The sequence below is a fragment of the Euprymna scolopes genome, chromosome 46, assembly GCF_053919585.1.
Source record: "Euprymna scolopes isolate OS-2025 chromosome 46, ASM5391958v1, whole genome shotgun sequence".
Classification (NCBI taxonomy): Eukaryota; Metazoa; Mollusca; class Cephalopoda; order Sepiida; family Sepiolidae; genus Euprymna; species Euprymna scolopes.
In genome coordinates this window covers 15,688,334-15,701,952 of record NC_136527.1, presented here as the reverse complement: position 1 = coordinate 15,701,952, position 13,619 = coordinate 15,688,334, and the positions used below count along the sequence as shown (strand labels likewise).

Sequence of the window (13,619 nt, the reverse complement as noted above, 5' to 3'; positions counted from 1 at the left end):
ATTTACATTTAAAAATACACGCATTAATAAAACTAGCTCCAAAACTTTTTGTCTCTGCTAATTTTCCTTGCGATATTCATATGTGTATATATACGTTTATGTAATCGTTAGGTTAACAATCAATAAACCTTATTAACCGATAACCATGGTCTCTCCGTCGATAAGAATTGCATAGTCTAGTGGAGATATTTACATACTCCTTCATGTATGGTATTTGAACTGCGAAATAATTCATTTTAACTAATGAGACCTGTGGAAATTCTAAGGTTAATCCTTCCGAGTTAAGACAACAAAGCGTAAAAGTTTAAAAAAAATACAAAACAAATATATAATATATAAATGTTACCAAAGGCAAGATAAGTTACTCTTTTACCTACCTGAACAAGTGTTTTAAGTTCTGCTGCGATATTCGTTTTCAGCATACCTGAACAAACTGAGGGTTGGCCCCTTTCATACGCTGCCTGTTCAAACTGTTCAAACATGGTCGCCAGTGATTTACATTTAAAAATACACGCATTAATAAAACTAGCTCCAAAACTATTTGTCTCTGCTAATTTTCCTTGCGATATTCATATGTGTATATATACGTTTATGTAATCGTTAGGTTAACAATCAATAAACCTTATTAACCGATAACCATGGTCTCTCCGTTGATGTGATTTATTACCATGTTTTTTTTACTGTTATGAAGGATTCCATTTACCCACGTCATAACAGTACATACTCCTTCATGTATGGTATATGGACCGTGGTGAGTTTTCGGGTGTTTGGTCCAGATTTCTTGGAGCTGATGTCATGCTCTCTGGATAGTTGTTTCAGCAGATTGTTTAAGAGAAAACCTTCTCTTGATATGCATGGCTGCTATTACATACTAGACTGCCCGTGACCCGTTGGGTCAGTATGTTATATTAGCTATGGAATTCATGTATGAGCGTGACACTTGTGACATAAAGAAAATAGTTTTTTTTGTTTTTTTTACATAACAGAAACATTTCTATGAAAGTATATTAAAGTGAAAAATCACGGACGGATCACTCAAACATGAAAAAAAAATCCTACCTATTCGTGTAAAGTTACCTATTTTTCTAAACATAAATCGAAAATTCCACATGATAGATACTAGACTACCTGTGACCCGTTGGGTCAGTATGTTATATTAGCTATGGAATTAATGTATGAGCATGACACTTGTGACGTAAAGAAAATAGTTTTTTGTGACGTAACAGAAACATTTCTATGAAAGTATATTAAAAATGAAAAAAAGAATATAGATAGATTTCTATGAGTCGATCTGTTTATAATGGTTTATTTTTGAAATTATAAGTGGTTTGCCATACTTATAGGTAAATCTGCACTATTCAAATTTTGATATATCGTTTAATTTAAACGCGAAAAAAACAAAAACAATTGGGACGCTGAAAACGTACACAGTAAAACAATACGTTGTAAAATGCTCTTATGTTTGTCAAAGGTTAAAGTAGATTTATTTGTAAGAAAATTGCCTTAAAATAACTTAAACGTAATACGGAAATGAACGATGTGAAAAAAATGCAGAAAGTATTAACAATTTTTTATTTGGATAATTTAAACGCCAAAAACAAAAACAGTTGGGATGCTGAAAACGTAAACAGTAAAACAATACATTGTCAATGGGTCAAAGTTGATTTATTTGTAAGAAAATTGCGTTAAAATAACTTAAACGTAATACGGAAATGAACGATGTGAAAAAAATGCAGAAAGTATTAACAATTTTTTATTTGGATAATTTAAACGCCAAAAACAAAAACAGTTGGGATGCTGAAAACGTAAACAGTAAAACAATACATTGTCAATGGGTCAAAGTTGATTTATTTGTAAGAAAATTGCGTTAAAATAACTTAAACGTAATACGGAAATGAACGATGTGAAAAAAATGCAGAAAGTATTAACAATTTTTTATTTGGATAATTTAAACGCCAAAAACAAAAACAGTTGGGATGCTGAAAACGTAAACAGTAAAACAATACATTGTCAATGGGTCAAAGTTGATTTATTTGTAAGAAAATTGCGAGAGTATACTTGTAATACAGAATAGTTGCAAAACATCCCCACCTTTCTCATATTAAATAATAATTTCTAAATAATAACGTTAATATTTCAGTGCGCAGGTCAAATTCTGCAAAAGTAGCGATTGGTGTTTATTTGGTTATGCTGTTATTGGTTTATGTTTATGTACACGTGCGCAACCGGAAGTCGTAAACCGGAAAGTGGGTTACATCACTCGTTACAAGGTCATTTGAGTTTTATAATTATATAGATTACTTTTGTTCGGCGTTGTAGGCAACAGACTATTCCTTTCTTTACATTATATGGATGGGGGAGTTGAAGTTTAGATATTGTCCAGTGAAAGTTGGCTTTCGATATACAGATGACCTACAATTGTGAATTACTTATGAATTCTATTTTGTCATGGCTGACGGAATGAAAGCCTGTAACCTTAAGATGCACCCGAAAAAGTTTGGAGGTTACATCGGCTGAAACGTTATGAGAACATCCATCTCTGATCATTATGATTAAAAAAATATCCGTCTCCGATTCCTAGGTTTCTAAAAATATCTGCAGCAATTCCTAGGATTCTCAAAAATTCCACCTCTGATTTGTAGGATTCTAAAAATATCCATCTCCAATTCCTAGGATTCAAAAAATATCCGTCTTTGATTCCTAGGATTCTAAACATATTCATCTCTGATCCTTATGATTCGCAAAATATCAGTCTCTGATTCCTAGAATTCTAAACATATCTATATCCGATTCTTAGGATTGTAAAAATATCCGTTTCTGATTCTTAAGATTAAAAAAATATCCGTTTACGATTTCAAGGATTCTAAAAATATCTATCGCTAATTCTTAGGATTCTAAAAATATCCACCTCTTATCCTTCTGATTCTAATAATATCCGTCTCTGATTCCTAAGATTCTAAACTTAACAGCCTCTGATCCCTAAGAGTTTTAAAATATCAGCCTCTAATTTCTAGGATTCTAAAAATATCCATCCCCAAACAATGCAAATATCATTGCTTGCTTCTCCAATTTGCATTTTAAAATATATTTCTCTCCTTTTAATATAGGAATGTTCACTCTAGATCTGCTGGGAGGCCGACAATTACATTACTCAAAGAACAAGGTAAGTGAATTCTTGTTGCCTTTTCTGTCGTTGCCGTTCTTTCATGTAAAGTGATTCTTTAGATGCTCAGGATCATGACAAAAATATTCGCCTCTGATTTCTAAGATTCTAAAAAATATCCGCTTCCGATTCCTACAGTTGTAAACATATCCGTCACTGATTCCTAAGATTCTAAGAATATCTGTCTCCGATTCCTAGAATTCTAAAGCATTCCATCTTTGGTTCCTAAGATTCTAAAAATATCCGCCCCCCCTCCAATTCTTAGATTTAAAAAATATCCATCTCTGATTTCTTAAATTGTAGACATATCCGTCTCTGATTCCTAAGATTCTAAAAATATCTGCCTCTGATTCCTAAGATTCTTAAAATATCCATCTCCGATTCCTAGAATTGTAAACATATCCATTTCTGATTCTCCAGATTCCAAAAATATCTATCTCTGATTCCTATGATTCTAAAGATATCCGTCTCTGATTCCTATGATTCTAAAAAATATCTGCCTCTGATTCCTAAGATTCTAAAAATATCCATCCCTGATTCCTAAAATTCTAAAAATATCCGTCTCTGATTCTTAAGATTCCAATATCTGCCTCTGATTCTTTAGATTTTTAAAATATCCATCTCCGATTCTTAAGATTCCAATAATATCTGCCTCCGAGTCCTAAGATTCTAAAAATATCTATCTCTGATTCCTAAAATTCTAAAAATATCCATCTTTGATTTCTAAGATTCTAAAAATATCTATCTCTGATTCCTGAGATTCTAAACATATTTGTCTCCGATACTTAAGTTTCCAATAATATCTGCCTCTGATTCCTAAGATTCTAAAAATATCCACCTCCGATTCCTAAGATTGTAAACACATTTGTCTCCAATTCTTAATATTCCAATAATATCTGCCTCCATTCCGATGATTCTAAAAAATATCCATCTCCGATTCCTAAGATTCTAAAAATATCTATCTCTGATTCCTGAGATTTCCCAACTTTACTGACATGCAGAAGTTCAAGTGTAATGTGAACAGACATCTTGCTACTCATCTCCCTTCATAATATCCCTGCAAATTATGTCCCCGATAGTAGCGCCGTACTGTGCCATGTTTGGGGTGAAAATAGAATAAAATAAATAAATAAAATATAACTAGCAGAGGTACCCGGCGTTGCCTGGGTGTGTGGAGGTGGTGTAGTAAGGAATCCCCTCCAAAAAGGAGTGGAAGTAGCGAGGTAGAGGGGATCAAAACAATAGTAGGCAGCCCGGGTGGAGAGAGGTGTTGTTTAAAAATATTGGGAGCAGGCAGGTTCAAGGCCGGAAGCAAAGGAGGAAAAAACAAAAATGTAACGTCTTGGCCAATGCGTCCATGGCGAAATCGGAAGCCGAGAGCGTTGAAATTAAGAGTAGTCAGTTCAACAGAGACGATGACTTGCGAAAATATCAACAAAAAAAGCGACCACCTCCTTGTAAAAAACAGGTGAGTTGAGGTTGAAGGAATTAATTTTTCGATATTTGTTGTCTGAGACATTGAGCTTCAAAACGAAACTGATGTGTCGTGTGTGTCGAAAGTTTTAGCAGACATAAAAACATACATAAACAGACATTTGAGATTCATCTAATAGATTATGTAAAGTCAAAAACTAATACAAAAACTGTAATTATTTTATACAAAATCTGTGTTTTCTTTTTATAAATAAAAGGTGCCAAGAATGTGCTTCTACATGCATTTGATGGTCGGCCCGCGGTTGCAATGGAAGGCGTGAGAGAAGGTTATTATTTTTCCATTCCGCCATCCATTGTCAGGAGCGAACAGGTAAGCAATTAGTTTGCACTCACACTTTTTTTTGCCATAAGAAATTATCGTTTCTCTTGTCTACAATTACATTATTGTTGTAGACCCGTGCTATGGGTTACAAATGAAAGAAACCACAAGTAGTGTAAAGTGTATACAATATAATATGTATTTATCATAAAGAATCCAAGAGCCACTGAAGTGGTATGAGAGGAACATGTTCGTAGCATGCGGTTAAACATGGTATGAATGTATCCATTTAGTTACTGAAAACAGTGGTATTCATAGGACTGGTTGATTCCACTTAGTTCTCAAATAGGGGTGATTTGTACCGCACAACATTTATTAAAACATTCTTTTCACTCACGTTCAACCCTAACAAGGCATATTGCCACTTGGACATAGGGTTACAATTGGACTTTTTGTCCGCAACTTGGTTTTAAAATTTATAGTTTCTTTAAATGCTGTCGTAATGGCTCTTGTGGGCTGCGACGTTGTTTGGCTGTGGAATTTATTATATATATATATATATATATATATATGTTGCATCCCTCTGCCTGTTCTACAAGTATTTTAATGGTGAATGCTCTGATGAACTGCAAGCACTTGTGCCCCCACGACATGAACACCCTCAACAGACCCGACAAGCTGCAAAATCCCACCCCCACACAGTAGAGATCCCTAGATGTAAAAGATCTTTCTACTCCAGTAGTTTCTTCCCCAGAACCGCTAGACTTTGGAATTCCATTCCAGGTCACTGCTTTCCCAACTGTACTGACATGCAGAAGTTCAAGTGCAACGTGAACCAACATCTTGCTGCCCAAATCCCTACATAGTACCCCAGTAGTTGTTTACCCTGATAATAGCCCCTTACACCAAAGTGGCAATGTGCCTTGTTTGGGGTGAAAATGTAATAAAAAAAAATATATATATATATATATATTTGGTGCCTCTCCTTTGTGAAATGACAATTGGCACGCTCACACTAGGGGAACTTCCAGAAGGTGTTGGAACTGTACAACAAGTGCATTACAGCCAGAGGAGATTACTTGGAAGGGGACTAGAGTTTTATGTATGTACTATCAATAAAAGTGGCCATATGAAAAAAAAAAATTTTTTTCTTGTCATTTCTCTCCAACCCAAACCTTTTCTTCTATTCAATGTCGACCGACCATTTTTTCTCTTGTCTTTCATGTCTTCCAAGAAGCAAAAACTTGTGAAACAACTTCCGCTAGAACATTTGATCCTTGAGTCCGACTCACCTGCTCTCGGACCGGAAAAACAGGTGAGAAATATTTCCAAATGTATTTTAATCCAGCCCCGAGTTGTAAAAATACAGATTTCTTTTTCAAGTTTTTCTTTTGAAAACCATTTCCATCCTTCAAGTCTTCCCTTTCCTGTTGTCCTGTTACAAAAGAGATTATAAAAACATTGGTACTGTCGGTTTCAAGTCTAAAACAAATGGGACCAATCCCTGATCGCCTATGTTGGTCCCTCTTCAGCCTCTGTTTGTATCTGAATCACTGATTTGTATCAGAAATCCACTGAGGAGAGCTCGATATAGGCGACCAGAGATTTAAAAAATTTTGATAATCTTTACTTTTTGCTTGTTAACGGATTTTTCTGCAAACCTGGATTACCTATATTTGGATTATGCCAAATTTTTCTTTTCGGAACAAATTTCTTATTGATAATATGTTTTTTTTTTTTACATAGACGTCAAGGCCGATAGGCCACTCAAGGATAAGGGTTAAAGAGTGTAGAGTAGTCAAAAGGACAATATAGTAATCGATAGTAATGGAAGTTCGGTAAATTTGTTAACTTAAGTGGAACGGCTCATCAGAAACTTGTTCACGTTGGACTTGAAGACAACCATATTATAGACAGCTGGAAAGCAGGAAAACGGAAGACAATTCCACAGGCGTGCAGTTCTAAGAAAGAAGCTTTGATCATGGAATCTGTTTAGGTTTAGGCACAGATAAAGAGTGGGGAAAATTATTGATAATGTTTTCAGCTAGTCTAGTGTTTCTTGTGAAAGTTTGGCGAGGGGGGACCATAGATTGAAGCTCAGTCGAACACTTTCCATGAAAATAACGATAAAGCAGAGACAAACTCGCAACATCTCTTCTGTGAGATAGAGGTTGCAGCGAAGAGAAAAGGACATCTCCCACCAGGCCACGAAGTCTATTTTGAACCCTATCAAGGCAGGACAAGCTTTGTTATAATATTCATTTGCTAATATCTTTCTTTTGATGAGAAGAACATATTTCTTTGAAACTCTGCGGATTAAGGAAAGTTCAATATACCTTTTTTGAGTATCTTGTCGAACAATGAATTATTGTAAAATATATTTTTGCGGTCTTTAATTTTTCTGTTTACATATATATATATATATATATATATATATATATATATATATGTATATATATATATATAAATCTATAAATATAAAAGCGAAAATATATGTTTGTATGTGTGTTCGCTTTTTCTGTATGTCTACAAAAGGCTTTTTTCAGAGAAGCGGTCGCTCGGTTCACAATATATATAGTGGCGCCAAATTGACGTGATCACTAGGATACTTCAAGTAAAAGTCAAATATGAACAGGTAAAATTATAGAGGAATAAAAGGCAAATTAAAATATCATATTTAAGCATATTTTACGACCAGGCAAAGCTGCCCCCCCTAGTAGATATATTATAGAGTAATTATACAGATCAGCTCAATTTCATTTATTTTAAAAATTATTTCATTTATTTTAGAAGTTATTTTAATTGTTTAAAAAGTATTTTATTAATTTAAAAATTATTTCATAAATTTTAAAAACTTATTTTATTTATTTTAAAAATAATTTTATTTATTTTAACAACTATTTCATTTCTTTTAAAAATCATTTTATTTTAAAAATCATTTTATTTATTTTAAAAATCATTTTACTTATTTTAAAAGTTGTTTTAATTATTTTAAAAATCGTTTTATTTATTAAAAAAATTAATGATTTCTTAAATAAATAAAATTATTTTTTAAATAAATGAAATAATTTTTAAAACAAATAAATTTGTTTTAAAAATTATTTCATTTATTTGAAAAATAATTTTATTTATTTTAGAAATCATTTTATTTTAAAAGTTGTTTTATTTATTGTAAAAATTATTTCATTTATTTTAAAAATAAAAGCGAATTAAAAAATCATATTTAAGCATAAAATATACTTAAATATGATATTATAATATATACCAGGCAAAGCTCTCCGCCCCTAGTAGATATATTATAGAGTAATTATACAGATCAGCTCAATTACAGAACTAATCTATAGTTTTCTGTTTTTATTCACTTGTTTGTTTTTTTTTTTCCCATTTTTTTTTCTTAGGTTCGAAATGAACCCGCAAACATTCGGATATCTGCTGAATACATCGCCAAAATCAAAGGAGTTGATATCAATAAAGTTTTAACGACGACAACAGAAAATGTCATAAAACTTTTTCCAAGATTAAAAAATTTTTTTAAATGAATTTTTTTTATTTTATTTTTTTTTATATAAAGAAAATTGTAATTAAAACATTATTTATGCAAATGATGCCTTATTTTTATTTTTTATTCTTTTTTTATTATATTTGCTTGTGTTATTTGCTCATATTAATTAGAGTTCGTGTTTCTTTTTTATTTTTTATTCTTTACTAGCGGGGTACCCGGTGTAACAAAGAAAACTTTTTGCATGTGCATGAAAGATAAAGCTTTTAAAAATTTTCTTCTTTTATTAACCAAATAGCTAAATATTATGAATTGTAAAACCATAGAGATTCCCTAGTATTAAGGCCAAGTAAGAAGAAGTCGGTTAGAAAAAATATTGATCTCAATATTGTTTCTTTTAAGTAGGGGAGGTAATGTAACAAAGTAAGGGTGTGGGTAGGTTGATGCCCCCCCGCCCCGTTAGGAAGAAAGGTAAAACCACTTGGTATCAAGTTGTTTATTGAAGAAACCTGAGAACTCTGTGTGTTAAAGGTTAACAAAAACTGTATTTACTAACTGTTTATTTGAGTTCAGATCTTTGAAGCAAGCCATTGTGTTATTTTTTGTAAATGATAATTTAGATTATGGACTGAGAATTGAATTTCTAAACAAAAAAGAAATAATATCTGCGTGATGTTCAGAGGGCGATATAATTGTTTATATATATATCAACAAGTCAGATGGACAAAAAGAGAATGTGCAGGCATTTTCTTGGAGAAGAGATGTGCAGAGAGGAACACAGTCAAAGCAGAGTTGGCTCTTGACTTGACACATTTCTTCAGATACCCAGAGACCGACACTCCACAAGGTTACAAGCCTTTGACCATATTCTTAGCATAATAACACATCACTTCCTTCAGGACTCTGAAAGAATTATAAGAACTGTACTGTTTTTTTTGTTAATATATATTTGTGTGCAGAATCGTTTTATCTTCTTTTGTCTTTTACTACACAAAAAAATCCACGGCTCTCTTTCGACGACGTTCGTCGTTAAGAGGGTACACAACAAATTGGTCCAGGATATATAACTAGAAGATCAACTGATAATTCGGTCACTTCCCCATACCAGTAACTTTAGACGGTCAAGAATTATCACCAGCAGTGGAAGGGTTCCGAGGTCGACGATCATCCTCAACCGACTGGTGAAAGAGTGGGGGTGACACCCGGTGTTGCTCGGGTGTAGAGAAGTTTTATGGTAAGGGTACAAAAAAAAGGTGGTAAGCAGGCAATTATTTATTTTTAAAATTATTTTATTTATTTTAAAAATTATTTCATTTATTTTAAAAATTATTTTATTTATTTTAAAAATCATTTTATTTATTTTAAAAATTATTTCATTTATTTTAGAAATTATTTCATTTATTTTAAAAATTATTTTATTTATTTTAAAAATTATTTCATTTATTTTAAAAATTATTTTATTTATTTTAAAAATCATTTTATTTATTTTACAAATTATTTCATTTATTTTAAAAATTATTTCATATATTTTAGAAGTTATTTTAATTATTTAAAAAGTATTTTATTAATTTAAAAATTATTTCATAATTTTTAAAAACTTTTTTATTTATTTTAAAAATAATTTTTAGTTAAAAAATTATTTTATTAATTTTAACAATTATTTAATTTATTTTAAAAATCATTTTATTTATTTTAAAAATCATTTTATTTATTTTAAAGTTTTAATTATTTAAAAATCGTTTTATTTATTAAAAAAATTATTTTATTTATTAAAACAAATTTATTTATTTTAAAAATTATTTCATTTATTTGAAAAGTAATTTTATTTATTTAAGAAATCATTTTATTTTAAAAGTTGTTTTATTTATTGTAAAAATTATTTCATTTATTTTAAACCTTATTTTATTTATTTTAAAAATAATTTTATTTATTTTAAAAATTATTTTATATATTTTAATAATAATTTTATATATTTTAATAATTATTTTATATATTTTAAAAATTATTTTATTTATTTTAAAAATAATTTCCTTTATTTTAGAAATTATTTTTTATTTTAAAAATTATTTCATTTATATTGGAAATTATATTTTTTATTTTAAAAATTATTTTATTTATTTCAAAAATTATATTAATCATTTTAAAAATTATTTTATTTACTTTAGAAAATTTTTTTATTTTAAAAATAATTTTATTTATTTTAAAAATCATTTTATTTATTTTAGAAGTTGTTTCATTTATTTTAAAAATTATTTCATTTATTTTAGAAATAATTTTAATTCTTGAAAAATTATTTTATTAATTTTTAAATTATTTCATTTATTTAAAAAAACTATTTTATTTATTTTAAAAATTATTTTATTGATTTCAAAATTTCCTAAAAGTCAAATTCAGACTTCTAATCCGAAACATTTTCAAATAATCACTTAAAAATAAGGATACACAAGGGAGATAATTCATTAAGAAGATACATTCAATTAACTGTGATTGCAAAATTTAATCGCAACTGAGAAGTTGAAGAAATACATAAAAGACATTGCCAAGGTTGCTGCAAAGAAGCTAGGCTCCTTCTACCGTGCTAGAAAACTATCGACACCTGCTAGTATCCTGCATCTTTACAAAAAATGGAATATTTTTGCCTGGTACATCAAACACTAGTCTCTCTCTTTACTGAACAGGGTCCTAAAAAAGGGCTTTATTCTAATTGGTTACGCATTGTCAACCAAGATAAAACCCTGTCCCATCACTGCAATTTTGAGATAGACAGATATATAAAAGACTCAGATCGTTTTTGCGTTTCAACAAACTCATCTACCAGAAAGACTAGCAAAATATCTTCTGTGAGAAAGTGGCTATAAGGAAGATCCATAGAGAACATGAACTGGAAGACATTGCCAAGGTTGCTGTAAAATACTGATCTAGATAAGAACTCACACCTGACAATATTGTGACACAATGACGTAGCTCCTATTTTGGAGGAGCAAGGGGGCTTCTACATTAATAAACCTTATGCCTAACTTGTTCTGTACTTATGTTTCATACAAGATGGTTTGTCGACACAGCGATTACCATTACGATGGGAACAGTCATTTAGCAACGGTGAAATGACAGATAATTATGCAATTCATTTTTGTATAGCGGAACATCAACTTAATGTTTCCTGTCCATTTTATGCGGAGCAGATGCGGTGAATGCTGGCTATAAATGGCTGTACGGAGTGTGAATAGTTGGCTAAATGCAAAAGGATCTTTGCAAATTACATCTACAATTATTATTAAAAATAAATACAAGTCAAAGTCGATTATTACTATTATTATTTGGACTGAGAAGAACTCATCTTAAACTAAACTTAATTGCTGACAGTAAAATCATGTAGATAAACTTCTAGTACGTTTCCTTTGGTTTTAAAAGTGTAGACTGTGCAATATCCTATGCTTACATCATCAACGCTCTGATCCCCATCTGGCATCAATTGAAATGGATGGCTCTCGTCTAGGAGAAGCGCCATATTTTGACAAGCTTCTGGGTTTGACCTTTACTCCTCATCTGAAATGGAACACGTACATTAAGTCTGTTGCCAAAGTCGCTGGAAAGATGGTGGGATCCTTCTACCACTCTAGAAGATATCTCACTACTAATGCAATTCTCTATCTATATAAAAGCCAAGTACGTCCAAGGATGGAGTACTGCTGCCATATCTGGGCAGGAGCTGCTAAAAACAGCCTATCCTGCCTTGACAGAGTACAAAATAGACTTTGTGGCTTAGTGGGGGATGCCCTTTTCTCTACCCTGCAACCTCTCTCCCACGGAAGAGATGCTGCAAGCCTGTCTTTGTTTTATCGTTATTTCCATGGCAGGTGCTCGTCTGAACTCCAATCTCTGGTCCCCCTCGCCAATCCTTCACGAAAAACACCCGTCTAGCTGAATCCCCTGTGAAAAATTTCCCCCACTCTTCATCTGTGCCTAAATCAAAACGTAGATTCCATGAACAAAGCTTCTTTCTTAGAACTGCACGCCTGTGGAACTCTGTTCCGTCTGCCTGCTTCCCTCCTGACTACAACTTGGATGTCTTCAAGTCCAACGTAAACAAATTCCTGATGAACCGCCCCCCCTTAAGTAGACACTCTAAAATATTCACACTAACGTACTGTACTTACAATAACCCTTATCCATGAGTGGCTTCCGGGCCTTGATAAGTGGTGACCACCTTGTAAAAAAAAAAAATTTCATCTTGTCTTAATCTTTTTCCTTGAGTGGCTTTTCATCATAACCTTTGAGGGTCTTGGTTCCAAGTGAAATCGGCAAAAAATTCATGAAGCCAAAACTGACCAAATCTAAAACCTTTCTTTCCTTGTCTGCTTGCTAGAATTTCATTGGCTGAGATTTCTATTATCTGTCAGCAAATGTAGATTCAAAATGTAGATTCCATAAACAAAGCTTCTTTCTTAGAACTGCACGCCTGTGGAACTTCTTTCAGTTTTTTTTTTTTTTAATTTATTTAATTTTTTTTTTCTGATTCGCATTTTTATTCCTCTCTAATTTTAGCTGTTCATACTTGACTTTTAATTAATTAAAAGGTAATTGTGCGCAAAGGGAGAGTCAAACTTTCAAACACACCCGAAAACTTGCACCGCGTCTCAATTGAGGTATAGAAGCACCAAATGGATACAATTTTCAAATGTATTGTATGCAATATCATCTATTTTTTTGTTTTAACATAGCATAACCACTTATCAAGGCACAAAAGCCACTCGAGGATAAGGGCTAAAGAGTGTACAGTAGTCAATTGGACAAGATAGTAATCGTTAGTAATGGAAATTCGGTAAATTTGTTAACTTAAGTCGAACGGCTCATCAAGAACTTGTTTACGCTGGACTTGAAGACAATCATATTGTAGTCAGCTGGAAAGCAGGAGAACGGAAGACTGTTCCATAGGCGTGCAGTTCTAGGAAAGAAGCTTTGTTCATGGAATCTATGCTTAAGTTTAGGCACAGATAAAGAGTGGGGAAAATTATTGAAAGTGTTTTCAGCTAGACAAATGTTTCTTGTGAAAGTCTGGCGAGGGGGGGGGACCATAGATTGGAGCTCAGACGAGCACTTGCCATGAAAATAATGATACAGCAGAGACAAACTCGCAACATCTCTTCTGTGAGATAGAGGTTGCAGAGAAGAGAAAAGGATATCTCCTACGAGGCTACAAAGTC

The 13,619-nt window shown here is 31.9% G+C and overlaps 1 protein-coding gene across 2 annotated transcripts; it reads left to right on the top strand.

Annotated features, from left to right (window-relative positions):
- The first annotated feature begins 1,247 nt into the window (after window positions 1–1,247).
- Window positions 1,248–8,521, top strand: LOC145271410 (putative deoxyribonuclease tatdn3-B). Of its 2 annotated transcripts, XM_080126942.1 has the most exons (5): window positions 1,248–1,343; window positions 3,108–3,163; window positions 4,855–4,967; window positions 6,151–6,231; window positions 8,315–8,521. In XM_080126942.1, the coding sequence occupies exons 3-5, from the start codon at window positions 4,905–4,907 to the stop codon at window positions 8,453–8,455; spliced, it is 285 nt and encodes a 94-aa protein (XP_079983068.1). In that variant the 5' UTR covers window positions 1,248–1,343; window positions 3,108–3,163; window positions 4,855–4,904; the 3' UTR covers window positions 8,456–8,521. The 2 variants fall into 2 exon arrangements, with proteins under 2 accessions (XP_079983068.1, XP_079983069.1); XM_080126943.1 differs by lacking the exon at window positions 1,248–1,343 and having other exon boundaries at window positions 2,037–3,163; window positions 6,154–6,231.
- The last annotated feature ends 5,098 nt before the right edge of the window (window positions 8,522–13,619 follow it).